Below are 18641 nucleotides of genomic sequence, written 5' to 3'. Positions count from 1 at the left end.
TATATCTGTTAAGAAATGAGGTACATTCTAGCTCTAGTGGTACCTCTTTTCTTATCATAAATATTTTACCGCTTGTCTTGGGTCACTGAAATGCCAGTAGTAACTGGATTCCTTGCCCCTATAACATACATAACTTTTGTTACCAGCGTGTTATTATTTTTAGAGAAAAATGCAAAAATAGTTACAAATTTATCAAGGGGTGTAGTACCACCTTAAACATTTATTCCCTGTTTCAATTCCCAACGTGTATGCACAATTTCTAATTTAGCTTTAATGATAATGGACGTGGCATTACACTTTACAGTTAAATGATACAATGCGATTTTGAGCTAAACACCCAAGTTAATAGTTTTAACACAGTGGCCTATAGCCAGGGGGAGGGAGCAGCTCCCTGCTGTGAGAAGTCTTGCCCCCTCCCTGTGGGATGCTAACTGACCTGATATTTGAATGCATTTTTTGTACATTTTAGCCCATTTTCGTCCAATCTTATCCCCTTCAAAGTTGCCTTGTCCCTTTTAAAGATTTAAAGAAGTCCATGCTACTGTTTTAACACCAATGGTATTTCCATAATGCGTAATTTTAAACAAAATAACACTGCTCTCTAAAGGCAAAGTATTTATTTTGACTTAAAAACACCAGCTTGACCGAATAATTAGTGCATACAGATACAATAATTCGTTCCGTGCCAGGAAAAACCTATGTGCCTTTTTACTGATACCTATTTGGAATTGATGTTATCATGGTTTTGACGACCCCTGCAAAATGAAAATACATTCAAATTGTGAAATTCCTGGATTTTCTGCCCAGGGACATTATGAAATCGGGTTTGTTTTCTTATGCCAGTCGTAGATTTAAAGACAATCTTTTACGTTTCAAAACAGGCCGAAGTTTGTTCCTTGCTTGCGTACTTTACTACTGTCCAGCACCGCATGCACATGTGCACCAAAAGACATTTGGCTATCACCAGAACGGTACAACCGAAAATATCTTTTCATTTTAACTACATTAACCAATATCAAAGAACGTTTAAAACAAGTCTTGATCATGTGTGGTATTATGTTTGTTTTGCTTATTTGCTCGTTTATGGCGTAAATTTAGAATACCTATCCAAGCTCGTTTTAAATTTTCTTTGATACCAACAATACCAACACGCATTTTAACTTTCAGCCACAGCACATGACTATATTTCATACAATTTCCATTTTACATAAAATACCTTTGCTTCAACCAAGAATAAGTTATTTAAGCTTGAATCAGCTTATGCTATCTACACATAGAAAAAAAGAAAATGAATTTGATTGTCATAGTGTTAGTCATGTAAAAAGTTTTGCTCTATTCGGACAAAGTTGTGTCACTACACACGGAATCGGTTTGTTCATACGCCGAATTTACGCCGGTGAGTTCAGCTGCTTGAGGCCCGTCAGTTGCTGGCGTCGTGTCATCAGACCCACTACCTTGCTGGCTACTACCATTTGATCTAGGCTTTGTATTAGGCAAATTATTGTCTTTTTTCCATTTCATTCGTCGATTTTGAAACCATATTTTGATCTGTCTTTCCGAAAGTCCTAATGATTGGGCGATCTCGATGCGACGACGTCTAGTAAGATATCGATTAAAATGAAATTCTTTCTCTAATTCTACAAGCTGCTGTCGAGTGTAAGATGTTCGTGTTCGCTTCGTCTCCGCACCGGTCAACCGTGCTCCAAGAGCTGCAGAAAAAAAACCAAAAGACAATAATAATCTAATTACCATTATTGAGATAAGTAAATATACAATATTAATATAATTTCAGAGATGGTAGACAAATATAGAGTAAGAGGCAAATATTAATGAAATCATCGGTTCACTTGTTACCGCTCTTTTGTTGACAAGCACGGACCCGATCGGTTATGAAGCGAAACATGCTTTTTCAATGACAAAATGTATGGGGGCCTAGGTTTATTTGTATACGACAGTTTAAGCCTTTTCACCTCAAAAATTGCTAGTATTTATCTTATTTACCTTGACATATTAAAAGACAAAATAAGGGCAACATTGTTCACACTTTATGCTTCGGAAGTCAACTGATTTCATACATTTACTAAGATAAATTTATACAGTAATGGCTTTATGCTTCAGAAAGGTGAGTATTGTATCACATTTCATAAAAATTTAATAAATTGAAATGATCAGAGACTAATTTGGAACTCATTTTGGTTATAATATATGACTCAATTATATGACACCCCTTGATAAATTTGTGACTATTTTGCATTTTTCTCAAAAATAATAACACACTGCACAAAAGTTATGTATTATATATATGATAGGGGCAAGAAATCCAGTTACTACACTGGTATTTCAGTGACTCAAGACAAGCGGTAAGTTATTTATGATAAGAAAAGAGGTACAGCTAGAATGTACCTTATTTCTTAACATATATAATGAACCACTTGTCTTGAATCACTGAAATTTCAGTGAAGTAATTGGATTCGTTGCCCCTATAATATACATAACTTTTGTTGCAAGTGTGGTTTTATCAGGGGTGTAGTACCACCTTTTATTTTGAAAAACCTGAGTTTGGTGTTTGTTTTAATCTATACTACAGCCTGAAATAAATATAAATGTATTTATAATCAAATATTGATGCAATGCCAATTTTGTTATTCATATTTTGATGCGATAATTTCCTTTGTTAATTTTATGACCGATTCAATTGCCTTGTCAGTGGTGGTCCAAAATATTGGGTCGAATGGTATAATTGTGATTCAATATATCATTTTCGTTGACCCGTAGCTGGATCATATTTTAGATTTCATAATTTAGTATGACAAATATTATATAAATTGTCCCTTTTTACCTAACTTAATTAGTGGTCTACCTGATTTGTAACCTATTGTATAATCAATCATGAACAATTAGCTTTATACATATTACTTAAGTCGGAATAATTCTGGAATACCTTGCGCCGCTGCGCGCAAGTATAACCCTAACCCTAATCCACCACAATTATAACCCAACCCTAATCCTAACCCACCCTAATTATAACCCTAACCCTAACCCATCCTAATAACCCTTAACTACCCTAATTCTACCCCTAACCCTAATTATAACCCTGACCCTAATTATAACCCCAAACCTAACCCTAAAACACAGGGTTCGCTGGGTATACCAGAATTATACCCTTAAGTCTAAGCAGATAACTAAAACTTAATCTATTCACCAATTGACTTAAATATTTATGTTACCAAACATGATCTATTTCGTCTTAATTTGCTTCTGAAATAAACGATGTCTTCATCTTCTATGTGTTTTAATACACTGGCAATTTGAGGCTGGTCCCATCAGGACCTGAGTGTGTTATCGCATGTAATGATAGGTAAATACACTGTAACATTGGGACACTGATAAACTTATAATTATTACTTTCTTGGACATATCAAAAAGTTAACACTCTGTAATTGATTTCGATTGCCAAGATTATGGTAACCTATTCGAAGCTTAAAGCTTATTTTACATTAGGCATTAACAATGAATCTTAAGAGTAAAAAAAAAATTCTTGTGGTCACAAGTCACAAGTCACAACCCACCTCTTGATATTATTTTTCATGACTTGTGCCACAAGCAAATCCTGAATAATGATCACAACTGACTAACGTACCTGGATTAACATGAATTCGCTTCATCCACGGGTAAAGTGGTAGCTGTTGAGGCGGCAGTGGCCTCGTATGAAGTTTTGCTCCAGAGTTTCTCTGCCTAAATAGACACGTATTGCCTGGGCCTGCATCCATTGAACCATTTACCCAGCTACTATCGGTAACGACACCCCTATGGTAACCCCATCCATGAGGATGGGTATCCGTCGGTACAGATGGGGCTGTCGCACCGCTAGGAGAATGCGAAGAGTTATAACAATAGTAATTGTTCTGTTGTCTATGATGGTGGATGGCACCCCCTCCTCCAGCTCCACCCCCTCCTCCTGGCACTCCATATCTTACAGCAGGGTCGACTTCAGCTGCATTTACAGCTCCATATTGAGCTCGTAACTTTTCTAAGGAATTACTGCAATTAGTTTGTCCATGTCCTTCAATTGTATGTCCATATTCTGGGGTAATCACGTCGCTAGGATAGGCGCATCCATTATAATAACCGTTGGTTGGGATGTAGCTCGATTGGTTATATTCTTCCAAAGGTGGAAATTTGGGATCCACACCACATGCACTCATTGTATCATAATATTCGTCCAAACTCTTCCCCATGTAAACCAAATACGATACGTCAACCTCAAAGTTGTCAGATTTTTGTTTACCATGTCACTCGGTATAATGATTCTTATACTGAAAAAACACCATGGCAATACCACGCTCCTCCACTTTTTTCTTGACTAACCACGTGATTTGTAAGAACCAATTAAGATAAAGCTTACATATACCAATATTCTTTCAATGGTTTTAGTCAGATATCATGGATATAGCGATGGCAGAAGTTTGAACCTGCTTTGGTTGGTTGAGTCCTTTAATTGCTCTTCAATTGTGTTCCCCGGCGCCAAAAGATAATTTCACGCAGCCTAGATGAATATAGACGTATTCTCTATTCGTCATGGCTCGACTATCATGACCCTGTCATTTGGTTTTCAAACACGATCGACCGTACTTTTAGCAAGCTAAAACTTCAACACCTTTTGTATGTTTCTGCAACTTTTTTGTGTGTAAACTGTAATTTTCCTGAAAGAAATTCAGTTGTATTGCACGTTCTTGCACATGTTGTGGTTTTTGTATAGATTGTAATTATCCAACTTCATATCTTTTTTTGTAAAATACAAAAAATACTATTTCCGCCGCTGTCAATTATGGCAGACGATATAAGATGGACTAGATTTGCAGACGATTTCTCTAGTAATTTTTCGCGCGCATTCATGCGCCAAGCCACAAAAACGTTGGAATTGCTTGCATCAATCAAATATACATCGAAACATCCAAAATGTAGATACTTCATTTGAATTATTCAGCAGAATGCACCGCACGACGATCGTTGGCTTTATCAATATTTAATAGCATGTTCAGATTTTTTGACCGATTTAAACTCCAATTTGATACTGTAATATCTTAACTACATCGACATTTTCGCATCTGTTCATCAGAAAACAATTTTGCTAACCAGCTTAATGTAGCAATTGTCATTAACCAGTGTTAGTGTGAAAACATCAATAAAACTGCAATTATTAAGACTTAAAACCTGTTTAATGATGTTTATTCTTGGTTTAGCTCAATTTAACCATGTTAAGTCTCTGTTGAGCTCAATTGAACCCAATCATTCACAGGCTAGTAAGTATACTACCTCATGGTCAGTTAACTTTGATCTTCTCAAATCAAAGATCTGAATGAAGCAATCGCATTTTATTCACGACTTACTAGAGCAATCACTTAAAAATGAATCTATCGTATTATCCTTGTTCTTAACAAGCAGGCAAATAGACTATATATCCAAGTATAATGTCGAATCACAATGTCCGATCTTATAATCAATTACTTTGAAATTAAAAGAGAAAGAAACGGAAAGTAAGAAAAAAATGAGAGAATGAGAAGCTGTTCGACTCGTGTAATTTCTTCAGCATCCAACATTAAACCATCTTTGCAACTTGACATTGATCATGGAAACAGGTCAACTTCCTTTGATGCTTCACTGTGATCGCCCGGGCCGAGCGCCGTAAGATTTCACCCGAAAAGTAAACACTCACAACCAACCAACCGACCGACCGACCGACCAACCAACCGATCGACCGATCGACCGACCGACCCACCCACCAACCCATCAACCAACCAACCAACCAACCAACCAACCAACCAACCAACCAACCAACCAAATTAACAAACAAACTAACAAACAATAGAGTAATCAAAGAAATAAAATGAATATTCAAAATATTGGGACGTGTGTCACAAAAGCCAGACTGTTAAAAATTGACGCTATTTATTTAAAGTTATTTAGCAGAAAAATCGACGCTTATGGTAAATAGACATGAAGCTAGGACACACCCTTGTCGTACCCGTTTGCAAAATATACGCAAACACTTTTAAGCCACTTTTCCATAAAAGGAAAGAAGAAGTACATGAAGTAGAAGGCTGAATATGATGACGTCGGTGAGGAGCAAAAGAAGAGGTAGAAGAAGAAAGTATAGAAGAAGAAGAAATGCAAAATTGCTAGAGTTGCTATGTTCTTGGCCACACACAACATGAAGCCAACTTTTTATTGATTAGCACAGAGAGTTGAAAACAAACCCTAACAAATAACGAACAAACAGCAGAAAGCAATCAAATAATCAACCCAACAAACAAAGCAAAAAGTAAACAAAATAAACAGAGGAATAATGAATTGTTTTCGCTTTTGGCTAAACCCTTCTTCGTCAGGAAAACCAATAATGACGATGAATAGAAATGAAGCTAGGACACACCCTTGTCGTATACCAAGCAAAGTAAATACTTTCATGCTACTTTTCTCTCTCGAGATCCGTCTTCCAAAATGGTAGTCCTTTGTTTAATAATAATACCTTCAATACAACCAGCTGACCAGAGTTTGTATTTTCGAAACTGTTTTAGGAGTATTTTAGCATAATGTGAAGGCGCTGCTTTGTTATAGCCTTTAAAATTGCGTAATTGCCATTAACATGATTATGAAGATATACGCTCAATCATGAATCAAGAGATGGTCAATCATGTACTCAGAATACGAAAAATTTGACACACAACTTAACCTCTTGACCAGGCCGTTTCTTTGGGCGATATTAATGGACACATAATCGACTTCACGAATTAGTAAAGATGGTAAACAAACAGTCTTGTTTTGAGTATAATGCGGCCCATACACGATCAATGTTATTGATCAATATTGCGGACCCCAAATGCAGGAATGGATACACAATCTACCATTGTGCGTGTACAATGGTAGATTTTGAATCTACTCTTGTATCAAGGGTCTTTGATATTGATAAAAAATTGAACGTGTATGTGCCGCATAAGACTGATAAGGGATGAAATGGAAACTCGACCGGCGGTAGACCGCTGGTTCCATTGAAACCGGACCGTATCAAGTTTTGATTTCATCCTTAATCCAGATACCAATGTTGATGAATCCTGATATTGATGTTGTTGTTATTCTGCAACCGATGAGGGGATACCAATATCATGGGTCAGTGCGGTTAAGAATGCCATGTATGCAGACAGACTCATCTTCACTAAGTAATGAAGGTTTAATTAATGATTAATAATTGAAAGATAATTCGGTCTGGTAATTTCAAGAAGATCCAATGAAAGAAGCAGTATATATATTTTCAATAAACATAAGGATGGATCAAGTTTGACCAATAATATATTATTTTCTTTCGGCCATGATCCAGTCGTATTTCAAGTGGTCTAAAATGAAAATGTATGATCATTTAATTTTGTTTTTCGAAAGGGGTCACCATCAGTCGGGTTTCTTTTACTTCCAGACCCCATGAGTGTCCTGTATGGGAAATACAATCTTGGCTATGGGTCAAACGTGTTCCAACGTAAAGTTATACCAAAGACAATTAAATGGAATTTTAAAGAGTCCTTGATACTCTACTGCACTGCAGCTCGATATACAAATATGACAATTTCTAGCCAAAACGGCATTTTGGAGCTTAAATGCATCTGTGGTGTGCACAGTATCTCAGCACAGAGACTGCTCTTACAATGGTCCACAATGCCATCATGAGGGCCGTGGAAAGACAGGATGTTACTATTCTGTTGCTGACTTAATGCAAGCGTAAATTTGAAGCTTGAACCTACCCACCTCAAGCCTAGACATGTTATCGACGTCGATTCAATGATTGAGGTCATACCTCAACCATCGCCATCGAATCGACGTCGATAATATGTCGAGGCTTGAGGTGGGTAGGTTCAAGCTTCAAGTTGACGCTTGCATAAGTCGTGTAAGTAGTGGTTTGATACCATGGATGGTTAATCACAGGGGTGGATAGGATGCCTTGATCTGGTTCAATTCATACCTGTCTAGCTATCTATGAAGCTTTTTATAGCCTCAGATACGCGTTACCCCAGGGGTCTGTGCTCGGACCTCTGTTGTTCCTGACACACACTCTGCCCATTGGTCCTATAATCAACAAGTATGGTATGCAACTGCATATTACGCCAATGTTGAATGTGCTGTCGTCAAACTTGAACAATGTGTCAATGAAGCTCATCTCCTGCACCTCAATTGAACTTCGCACTCAACACTCAACTTTTGCAGACCGGTCATGTCACGCTCCTCGCATTTAGTACTGGAACCAACTGCCCAAATCAAATCAAACTTGGTGGATCGTTGAATAAAGCCAACAAAACTGTTGAAACATCATCTTTTCATAATTGCTTACAACATAAATAATGTAGTTAGTATAGTGTATTTTGCATGTATCGCCTTCATTGTTTATTATTTGCTTTGTGCTTGTAGTTCATTGCGCTTTAGTGCATTTTCTTTTTGGTTTTTGGCGCTCTATAAACATGATAAATGTCAGTGATTGATTGATTGATTGATTAAATGAATGATAAAAAAATGATAAATTCCATTCAATAAAAAACATCTGTGGGGTACATAAATCCCATTCAATTTCCTTGTAGAATTCATAATGGTTCAATTTAGGTTTAATACTTGGAATACACAATTATTGATCATCATCGACATAGAATTGCAATTTTCGTTTTTGAGCGTTTTCTATAGGACACACGGGGTTCTGAGGTTTAAAAAAAATGTTTGGGTCTGAAGCCCCTCTTCATTTTTTTAACCTATTGGATTTTCATTTTAGGACAATTGGAACACAAGTGGACCATGGCCGAATGAAATAAACCACTTGATCAATTTTCACCATCCATCCAATCATATTGACACGTGCAGCCTGGCAATCATGTCCTATTATTTCCAGGCTGCATGTATCCAAATGATTGCTACTTGTAGTAGCCATTTTGTCTGCCACGAGAGAGTAGCGTACGCGTGTGATATACGCGTGATCAAAGGCAGTGCATCTGTAGCGCGCGACGGCGCGAAGTGACTGCGTACTACAGATACACCGCCTTTGATTGCACGTGTATCCCACGCAGACGGTGACAACTCTCTAATCTGAAGGTTCCCTAGTCCGAAGGCTCTTTAGTCCGAAGGTTCGCTAGTCCGAACACGTAATTTACCATTCGCTAGTCCGATTTCTGAAAAAGGTTCGCTAGTCCGAATATCGGGTTCTCTAGTCCGAATATAGAATAAGCCTCGCTAATCCTAAACCCTAACCCTAACCCTAACCCCTAACCCTAACCCTAACCCTAACCCTAACCCTCACCCTAACCCTTATTCTATATTCGGACTAGAGAACCTTCGGCCTAGGGAACCTTTGGACTAGCGACCCGTCGGACTAGAGAGAAGTCACGACGCAGACGCTACTATCTTGAGGACCAAAATGGACCAGGTTTGGAGTTTGCTATGAGACAAAGCCAAGAAATACAGTCATGGACAGTAGTTTGGAATATTTTTATTTTTGTATCAAATGCAGTTTTCAATCATATTAGGAACAGATTTATTGTTCTGGAGTAGTGCTCAGTTGAATTTAATTGAAAGTTATGAATGTCATTTGATGTTTACATCACTCAGTTTGTCAATTAAACAAAGAATTACCTGAGGAAGCGCATTACAATGGAAGGATCACACAATCGCAACACTTTTTGGCGGTCTCTTTGTATGAAATTAAAGACACTAGAAAACGTTATTGTTTAAACAAAAACTTAAACGCTCACTGTCTCTTGCTTGAGAAAACACATCTCAATATTTGGTGTGTCCACCCCTTATCAGCTCAAGGTCATTTAGGCAACGTGACATTTCCTCGTCCAGGTTTGCTAAGGTCCCTTGTGGAATATCTCGCCAGTAAGCAATGAGGGCGGGTCTATGTTCTTGCAGGGTGATTGGTTGGTTGTCCATGTTACCTATCCTGCGGGATACTTCTGCCCATAAGTTCCCTATCGGACTCATATCCGGGCTCAAAGCCGAGCAGTCCAGATGTTCTACATTCTCATTTTCAAGGAATTCCCTCACGCGTAGGGTTCTGTGCGCCGTGGTGTTGTCAAATTGTTCCCGAAGTCTCTTCTTGCAAACAGAAGCATAACTGTATCAAGAACATACAGGTATTGGTTCTGGTTCACATGTCCTTCTAGCATGTAGAGTTGTGATTTCGACCTACTGTGAAATGTTCCCCATACTGTGATTCCACCACCATCTCCCTGGAAGGATACAATCCGCAAGCAGGGCTTGACCAACCTGTCTTCGGACCTTGAATCGGTCATCTTGTCTGTAAAGGATGAACCGGGCCTCTTCACTGAAGATCACATTACGTCAGTGGCCTACTGTCAAATCCCTATGTCTCTGTGACCAAAGCAAGCGCGCATGCCGATATCTTTGCAGAAGTATCGGCTTTCTTATTGGTCGTTTTGCGCGAAAACCTGCACTAACCAGTCTATTGTTCACAAGTTTCCTGGTAACAGGAGCTTTTATGGACCTCAGCCATTCTGTTCGTAGCCGCGTTGCAGACTCCGTGCGGCCATTGTGGCAAAGTCTCAGGAGAGATCGGTCTTCCCTGGCGGTTGTCTTTCGGGGCCGACCTGACCTTGGTCTAGGTGTAGTAGTTCCGGTCTCCCGACGTCTCTTCAAAATTTTAGAGACTGCATCTTTTGTAATTCCTAAAGCGACACCTATATCCTTCTGTTTGTAGCCGCGATTACGTAAGTCGATGACTTTGGCGCATAAATCTGCGCTCAACTCGTAACCTATGATCAGAAATATCGTATACAACAGACAGATGCAACAAAATAAAGCTGGTTTCTTCACACCGTAATGCAAAAGCCAATGTAACCTTATGAATCATAGCGCTAAAATAACTGGAAAAACGATGCCCGATGGTTCATTGGTCAGGCATAAGAAGCCTTTGTCCTACACTAGGTATTGTGTGATATGGAATGGTACCTAAGACCTTGGCAGACACCCGTGATCCATTTTGCATGTCTTACGGGTCATTGATGGTAAGAAATCTGCACTTAAAAACAGGGTTATGCAAAAAATAAAAATATTCCAAACTTTTGTCCATGACTGTACTTCTAGCAAATAACGAGATATGTGTATTTCACTTACTTAGAAGTAAAGAGAATATTTGAGAACTTTCGATAATCAAATGAAAGAAAGCATTTTAGTCTGTTCGTATCAGATTGATTTTATTGTTGATCCTTTCGTTTCGTACTAACTTTGATAGGAATTACAAAATATATTGATAATTACCTTAAATGTTAGTCAACGAAGCGCTACAAATAGGCTCTTTAATATTGTAATTACAAACAAAATATTATATTATATTAAACACCGAGATAATCCACTGTTGCACCATTACTGTCTTTAAAGAAAGCCAGTTTTGGTATTATTTGTAATAGATGTTTCAATTTGCATGTCGAGGGCTAATATCAGAACAAGAGGTTTGGCTTTCCAAATATCGCACCGTAGGTTTTACCATATCACGTCCCGGAGCTCACATTGGGCGCCCCATTCCTTTTTTAAAGGAATTTTTATTCACTATGTTCACGGTACGTAGTCAAGTTCAGATTACCCAACCATGACTGATTCTTCTATCTTTTAATAAAATGAATGTTTCACTACATGAGCAAGCTATTGTTTATCCTTTATTTTAAGTGAGTGTACTTTAGATTAATATCTCTTATCATACATATTTTAATTCAAACCATCAATATTTTACACGATAAATTAATTAAAAAGACATTTTCGTGTCTGTTATGGTAGAAGTAGCCTATTGATGATAAATTAAATTGCTCTCTTGGTATTTTTCAGTATCACAACCTTGTCAATAATTTAAACATAAGGCGGGATTGAAAGTAATCATCACTGTTGATGTGCACTTGCACGATTTGCTAAGGGTAAATAGTAGGTTAAGGTGTTTTAAATAAACTTTTAATTAGTCTATTATATAAGAGATTAATTAACTCATCAAAGGTCTGAATTTGTATTTAATTGTCGAATATATGTCGAGTAGCAACAAGTATGCAGATGTGAGGTGTGCAAGTTGCAACACCAGAGACTGCCTTTTAAGGGGAGCAAGAGTAATCGCTCTCTACTGCTCTCCATACATCTAATATAGGAGAGTGATTTTTAGCTTTCCTTAGTTGACCATTCTCTCCTTACATTCTATTGTAAATAGTCTAAACAGCTCTCCTTGAAGGCTCGAGAGGAGCTATTTAATGTTATTCTGCAAATTCCAAAAGACAGGCCCTGCAACACCGTAAGGCTCTACCAGTTGTTCTATTAGTTGCTTTGATGATGACATTTGCAAGAGTATCGAAAGTGCAGCCTTGTTATAAGGATTTTAGGGAAACTGAACAATGATCGACAAATCTCTACTTCGTTCACTTCGAGTTTATGACGCATGTGCAGGCAACCTGCGTTTTTACGCGCGTGTAAAGCGCTCTGTGTAATTAGGCTAACGCGAGCGATGCAGTTGCGACATGAGCGAAATACGTACCTACATGACTGCCTACATCACCACCAAACTTGAGATGAAAACAACTTCAAACTATAGGTATATATATATCCGAATATATATAGATATACCGTATATCATGACAGCAGCTTTTTCAAACCTAGATTGTATATAATTAACATCTCTCCCCATACGCGATGGTAATGACCGCAATACGCTTGACTAGAGACGCATTGATGACCTTGTGAATACACTTTACTGAATACATCTACATTACAAAAAAGAAAAGATAAAAAATAACAAATTAAACTTTTAAACAATAGGCCATAGACGCATCTTCATCCGGCGACACTGTCCGATCTACTCTGGCGGAACTGGACTGGTGCCGTAGTCACAAAAGTCAAATGACCTTTGACATCTGCTATTCATGTCGGCTTTACTGTCATAAGTCGCCAAGTCAACAACGCTTTTATTTTGCAACGCGGTGTTGTCGACTAACATGACTGATGGATTTTACTAAATTGACGGAATTTTCTGTAATATCTTTTAAAGTGTTAAACTAATAGTACATTTCCTATGGTTATTCAAGATAATGATAATTCAATTGGCATTTTTAAAGCTCTGTACATGATAACTATTAGCATTAATATATCAGAAGAACTTAACAAATTTCATTCTCATTAATTTAGATAATGCATACTTATAATGGATTTGTGAAAAATTAATGCTAACAATCAACACTTGCGCATTGAGCATTAGTACAAATCTATTGATGTACTTTTTTTTATTAACACAATATATTTTACTATTTCAAAAGGAATATCTTTTCCAGGTAGATTACAAAACGGTTAAAGTATTACGAGCGAAATAAATCATTTGACGAATCTATACGAAAATATTACCAGCGCAGAGATATCTTTGATTCAACACATGAGACCACTACAAAAACCTCGTCTAGTGCCAAATGGCTTGGGCTAATCCCGGGGCTAATCTAAGAACCATTCTTTGCACTTGTTTTACCGAAAAACAATTTGACCCACCAATCTTACCCAGGGGTAGGATTGACGGTCAAACTTCGAGGCAGGGGTGTTGGTGAAGCCACCGATATTTATCACGGTTTGCTAAAAATATAGTCTTAAGGGATCGAATAGCAAGGTTCGCACAGTATTTTTCTGGGACATGAGTGCACTTCATATATCGAACTGCATTCTGAATACGACGAAAAATAATTTTGACTTTTTGAAATTGGCTATATAATACACATTTTATATTGATATTTTTCTATTTTTCATAGTTATCGAAGTAAACTTTATCTAAAATTTATGATATGTACTGAAAGTATGTAGCTGGGAGGAAAAGCCGACGATTATTTGAAAATGATGACCTTTCGTATTGAAGATACACATTTTTTCCCCAAATAGACCTACAATTTTTTTTCAAATGATCGTCGACTTTTCCTCCCAGCTACATAAAATTCAATGAAATATCATTAGATTTCGAGGACTTTTAAATATCAAAGATATCAAATTTTAATAATTTATCATAAAACTTGTATTATATCGCGAGTTTAAACAAAAATCAAAATTATTTGATATCAGAAGTCCCTTGTATTCATGATTGAGAATGCGATTTGACATGTCTGATGTGCTCTAAGGCCCAACAAAAAATACTGTTCAAGGGTGGGTGACCAACCCCTTAAGTAATGTTCTAAGCAATTTTTAACACTTTTGAATCTGCCAAAGCAACTCCAACCTGTCTTTAGAAGTTGATGGAACACTATCAAACGCCTTTCCAAAATCGAAGTAGACAACATGGCCCTGCTCTTTCATTTAGTACGCTGCTCCATATTTCCACGATATCATCAAAAATTATAGTTGAGTCTCGCATTATCGTCCTGCGTTGAATCCATGCTGATCTCTGAATGATTATGATTTCGAGGAGTTTGCATATACATTTTGAAATAGGGTTGATTTGTTTGAAACTAATCTTACTGATCATTTAGATCTAAAGTGTATATACAATATACTGTACATTTATTTCTTAAATCAAACAAACTGAACATGATGAACGTAACGCTTTGCACTAAGATTATTCAAATGCGAGCTAATGCGATGCCATATGGTACTATGGTTTGTTTTACCTACATGAAATTCTGAGATGGAAACATTTGGGATTTCTTGATTTTTAAACATAAAAGTGCATATTTGTAATCATCATCCGTCATTTTACATGCAGTTGCTTGTCGGGCATGTCAGTCTATATTTTTGGTTGCCCGACGTTAAATTTTAATTGTCAAGGGCCCTTAATTTCTTTCTGCAACCATAATGGGCCGCAATATATAACTAACCGCATAGTCCGAGGGAAGTTACATTATTGTTAGGGTTAGGGTCTTAGGGTTAGGGTCTTAGGGTTAGGGTCTTAGGGTTAGGATCTTAGGGTTGGGGTTAGGATTAGGGTTTATGGTTAGAGTTAGGGTTTAAGGTTAGGGTTTATGGTTATGGTTAGGGTTAGGATTAGGATTAGGGTTAGGATTAGGGTAAAGGGTTTAGGATTAGGGTTGGGGTTAGGGTTAGGATTAGGAGATGATATACGTATTTATAGCCCTAATATACTAGTAATAGTACGTATATTGTGTGTATGCACTTTATTACATAATCAATAAGTATGATAAACAAACACCTTTCTGGCACAACGACCCATAGCACAGTGGTGTAGGCATTTGACTTTTAATGCATAGAGTGTGGGTTCGAACCCCAGGTAAACCGTTGTAGAATTTTAATTCTAGTAAATTACTTTTTATTTTATTAAGTAAGAGGAAATAATAATGGCAATACACTCGTGTTATATATGGTCTCATACTTACATGTATGTTGGCCTATTATGTGTTATCATATTGCGGCCCATTATGATTGCAGAAAGAAATTACGCGTCCCTGGCAGGCGGGCAAGCCATTCTGCGAGCCCTGTGTTACACCTAGAACAAGACTGACTCTATGGTGAATGATTCACGAAACGTGGTATAAACTTTTAGTTTTTGTGTGAAATATCTACCGTGAACAACTTGTAAATATACAAATATCCCAATTAGTTATGTTCACTTGCTTTAGTTGCTTAATAACTTGACTGTGGTAATACGCCTTGGCAATTCAGAAACAATAAGATAATTGCCACTTGGCCATGCCAACAAATCGCCCTTATACCTAGAAGTCGCGTGAGTCGGAAGAGTGAACGTATTATATCAAAAATGATCGGGTCTCGCTTGGTAAGGTGTTAAGAAAATTAATCGAGTGTTGATCGCTGCTCATCATGGCAAGGTTATACTAGTAGACACAGGCTAAGTTTGTGTGTTGAGGTACATGTCATTAAGCATGTCAAAGGCCGCACTGTTTTTCATGTTTTCAAATTCAACGACATTTTGGGTAACGTTGCAGATAGGTTTTTAAGGCATTTTCCATCACATTGGAAATATAAAGTAAAACAACGCAAAACAATTTCATGTTGTAGGGGATATACGAGGTCTTTCAATATGTTAACATGCTTAAGTAAAACAGTCTTATGCCAGATCTTGAGCCTCCCCTGCTGAAAAATTTGTCAACAAGGTCAAGTTGTATCTGAAAGAAGTTGAGAAAAGAGGTTAAGATGAGGAGTATAGTGAAAGGAGAACGACGAAGAAGACGACCACAACAACAGCAACAACAATGGGAACATCAGCAACAGCTGCAAGAACAACGTCTGTACCAACACCAACTACTACAGCAAGCAAAACAAAAGCAGTAAACAACAACAACAACAACAACGACAACAGCAGCAACAATAACGACAATTATTCTTTGTTCTATGATTCTTGACTCAACGAGACAACTCTTATCCGCCGTCCCTCAAAGAACGAGAACGCATGTGATTGCGTTTTTCAACGATAATTTGGCGGCAACTGCAACCTGATTGAGAACATATTAATGAATCACCATTTCAATACCAGGCATATCAATTTACAATCACTTTTATGCCGTATTTAACTTCCAAACTTGTTTAAAAAAATTTAAATGGGAATTTCAAAAAGTAGACTTTCACTTCAGTTGATGCGTAAATTCAGCCACTCCAGCGTGAAGAGAGCTAGCGAAAGAGTCAGCAGTAAAGTTTTCAACCTGATTTCACGTGGGATATTCCGCGCTACGGTTCACAGGCAATGTCGTTCACAACTATGCGACAAATTTTGTTTTTGTATGTATTGTGTTGTACGTAAACAACATATATTCATGGGAAGGTAAAGTCGATGAATTACGGCAGATAATGTGTTAAATCATTAGTCGCAACTTAGTTACATGTATCTTAATCACGGTAGATTTGTCAGCAAATCAACCGCGGATAATAATGTTAAAGAGATGTAACAATTCTAAACAAAGGAGTAATATCTAAATATAAATAAGGCCTGCCTATACATGTAGTATCTAAAGATGTAAAACGAGTGAAATGTTACTAATTTAGGAGTGAATTGCTCCACTTGATCACCTTTTTTCATATGTGGGTGGGGGGTGGGGGGTATTTGATCCAAACGTGGTACAGGTGTGCCGACAGCAGTGGCGTAGCCAGCAACTTTTCAGAGGGTGGGCAAAGGGGAGAAGGGCAAGACAAATTTTAAGAAGGCAAACATTGTCGAAAATGGTCAAAATGTACAAGGGCCTCAAAATCATAAATATCGGGGGGGGGGGGCACCATCCCACAGAGGGGGACAGGTGGGAAGACTTTTCACAGGGGGGCAGCTGCCCTCTTTGCCCTCTGACGACAGTGGGTTAACAATCGACCCAAATTGAACAAATTTAACCCATTCTTAACATCCAAAAATATGATCCATTCATCTAGCTTTAAAATGCCAATTTGGGCTCTTGCAAGGGGACACCTCGTCAGTCCGAAACACCGTGAATTCGAACCCCTGCCAGTCTGAAAACCCGAAAGGGTTAACCCTATCCCTTACCCTAACCTACACCCTAACGGGTTTTCGGACTGACATGCAATTCGCTGTCGTAGTCCGACGTCACTTCCTGCCGAGGTCACAACAACTTCCGTAGTGATGGATCAAGCGGTATCTACGCTGTACACGTCGATATTCTGCTGTTTGAAAATCAAGTTTTAGCCATTTCTTATGGGTTTCATTGTCTAGTAAGCTTTTGCAAGACGTTTTCCTTCTGAAATCATGAGGTTTCAGTTCTTAAATATGACTGGCAATTTAAACATTTGATAAATAAATTCCATACATAGATATCGCCATTGCGATTCTCATGAAAGCGTGATCCGGTTGCTATGGTAACGCCCCGGGGTCACCAATATGACGTCATGTCTACGATAGCGAATAGTGCTAGTAATAATCTAAACAAGCAAAAAACAAACAAAAAAACAAAACAAAAACGACCCATAGTATAGTCGAGTTGACAGAAGCCGATTCAGCAAATAGTAACGTCTTGAAAAAATGTAATGAGCCATTGTTATGTTAAAAAGATGAGCAAATGCGATCCAAAAATAAGCCCTTTGGAACAGAGATTGTCTTCTGTTTGTAAGAAGTGAGTCAAGGAACTTAGGGCTTTTTACTTTAAACTGTTTCACAGAGCAATTTGTACAAACAAATTCCTTCATAAAATTGGTAGAACTGATTCCCCACTTTGTTCTTTTTGTAATAATTCTGAGGAATCCTTGGTGCAATTATTTTGTGATTGTGATAAAATCAAATGCTTGTGGAACAGTCTGACCCAATTTATTGAAAGCAAAACTGGTGATAATATTACAATTGCTAACTACCAAAAAATGTTTGGGATTAATGTTTATTCATAGATGTAAATTTCAAAAGACCTCTCCCAGTTTCCAAGCTTTTATCATGTTTATAAACTTTGTGAGAATGAAACTTAATACTGAGTATAGGATCGCAGAAAGTAAATGTAAATTGGGCAAACATTTTAAGAAATGTTCGTTTGACCTTAATGAGGATTGAGGTAAATTTGCCTGCCAACCTATTTTTATTTGCATTTCCTCTCCTTTAAACCTCTTTTTTTTTTTTCACAGTCTGTGCACGTCTAATGAAAATAACATGGGAAACTTGTCCTTTTGTCTGTTTCATTGTTGTCTATGTTCGTTTTGTTCTGTCT

The 18641-nt window shown here is 37.6% G+C and overlaps 1 protein-coding gene across 1 annotated transcript; it reads right to left on the bottom strand.

Annotated features, from left to right (window-relative positions):
* Nucleotides 1–267: 267 nt before the first annotated feature.
* On the bottom strand, nt 268–4357 carry LOC140142814 (homeobox protein Hox-B4-like). Its single transcript, XM_072164823.1, has 2 exons — nt 3641–4357; nt 268–1709 (listed from the first exon to the last, which is right to left on the bottom strand). Exons 1-2 carry the CDS (start codon nt 4236–4238, stop codon nt 1333–1335), a joined length of 975 nt encoding a protein of 324 aa, XP_072020924.1. The 5' UTR covers nt 4239–4357; the 3' UTR covers nt 268–1332.
* Between the last annotated feature and the right edge of the window lie 14284 nt (nt 4358–18641).

The sequence above is a fragment of the Amphiura filiformis genome, chromosome 20 (assembly GCF_039555335.1).
Source record: "Amphiura filiformis chromosome 20, Afil_fr2py, whole genome shotgun sequence".
In the NCBI taxonomy this organism is placed as follows: Eukaryota; Metazoa; Echinodermata; class Ophiuroidea; order Amphilepidida; family Amphiuridae; genus Amphiura; species Amphiura filiformis.
This window is presented reverse-complemented; position numbering and strand designations above follow the sequence as displayed.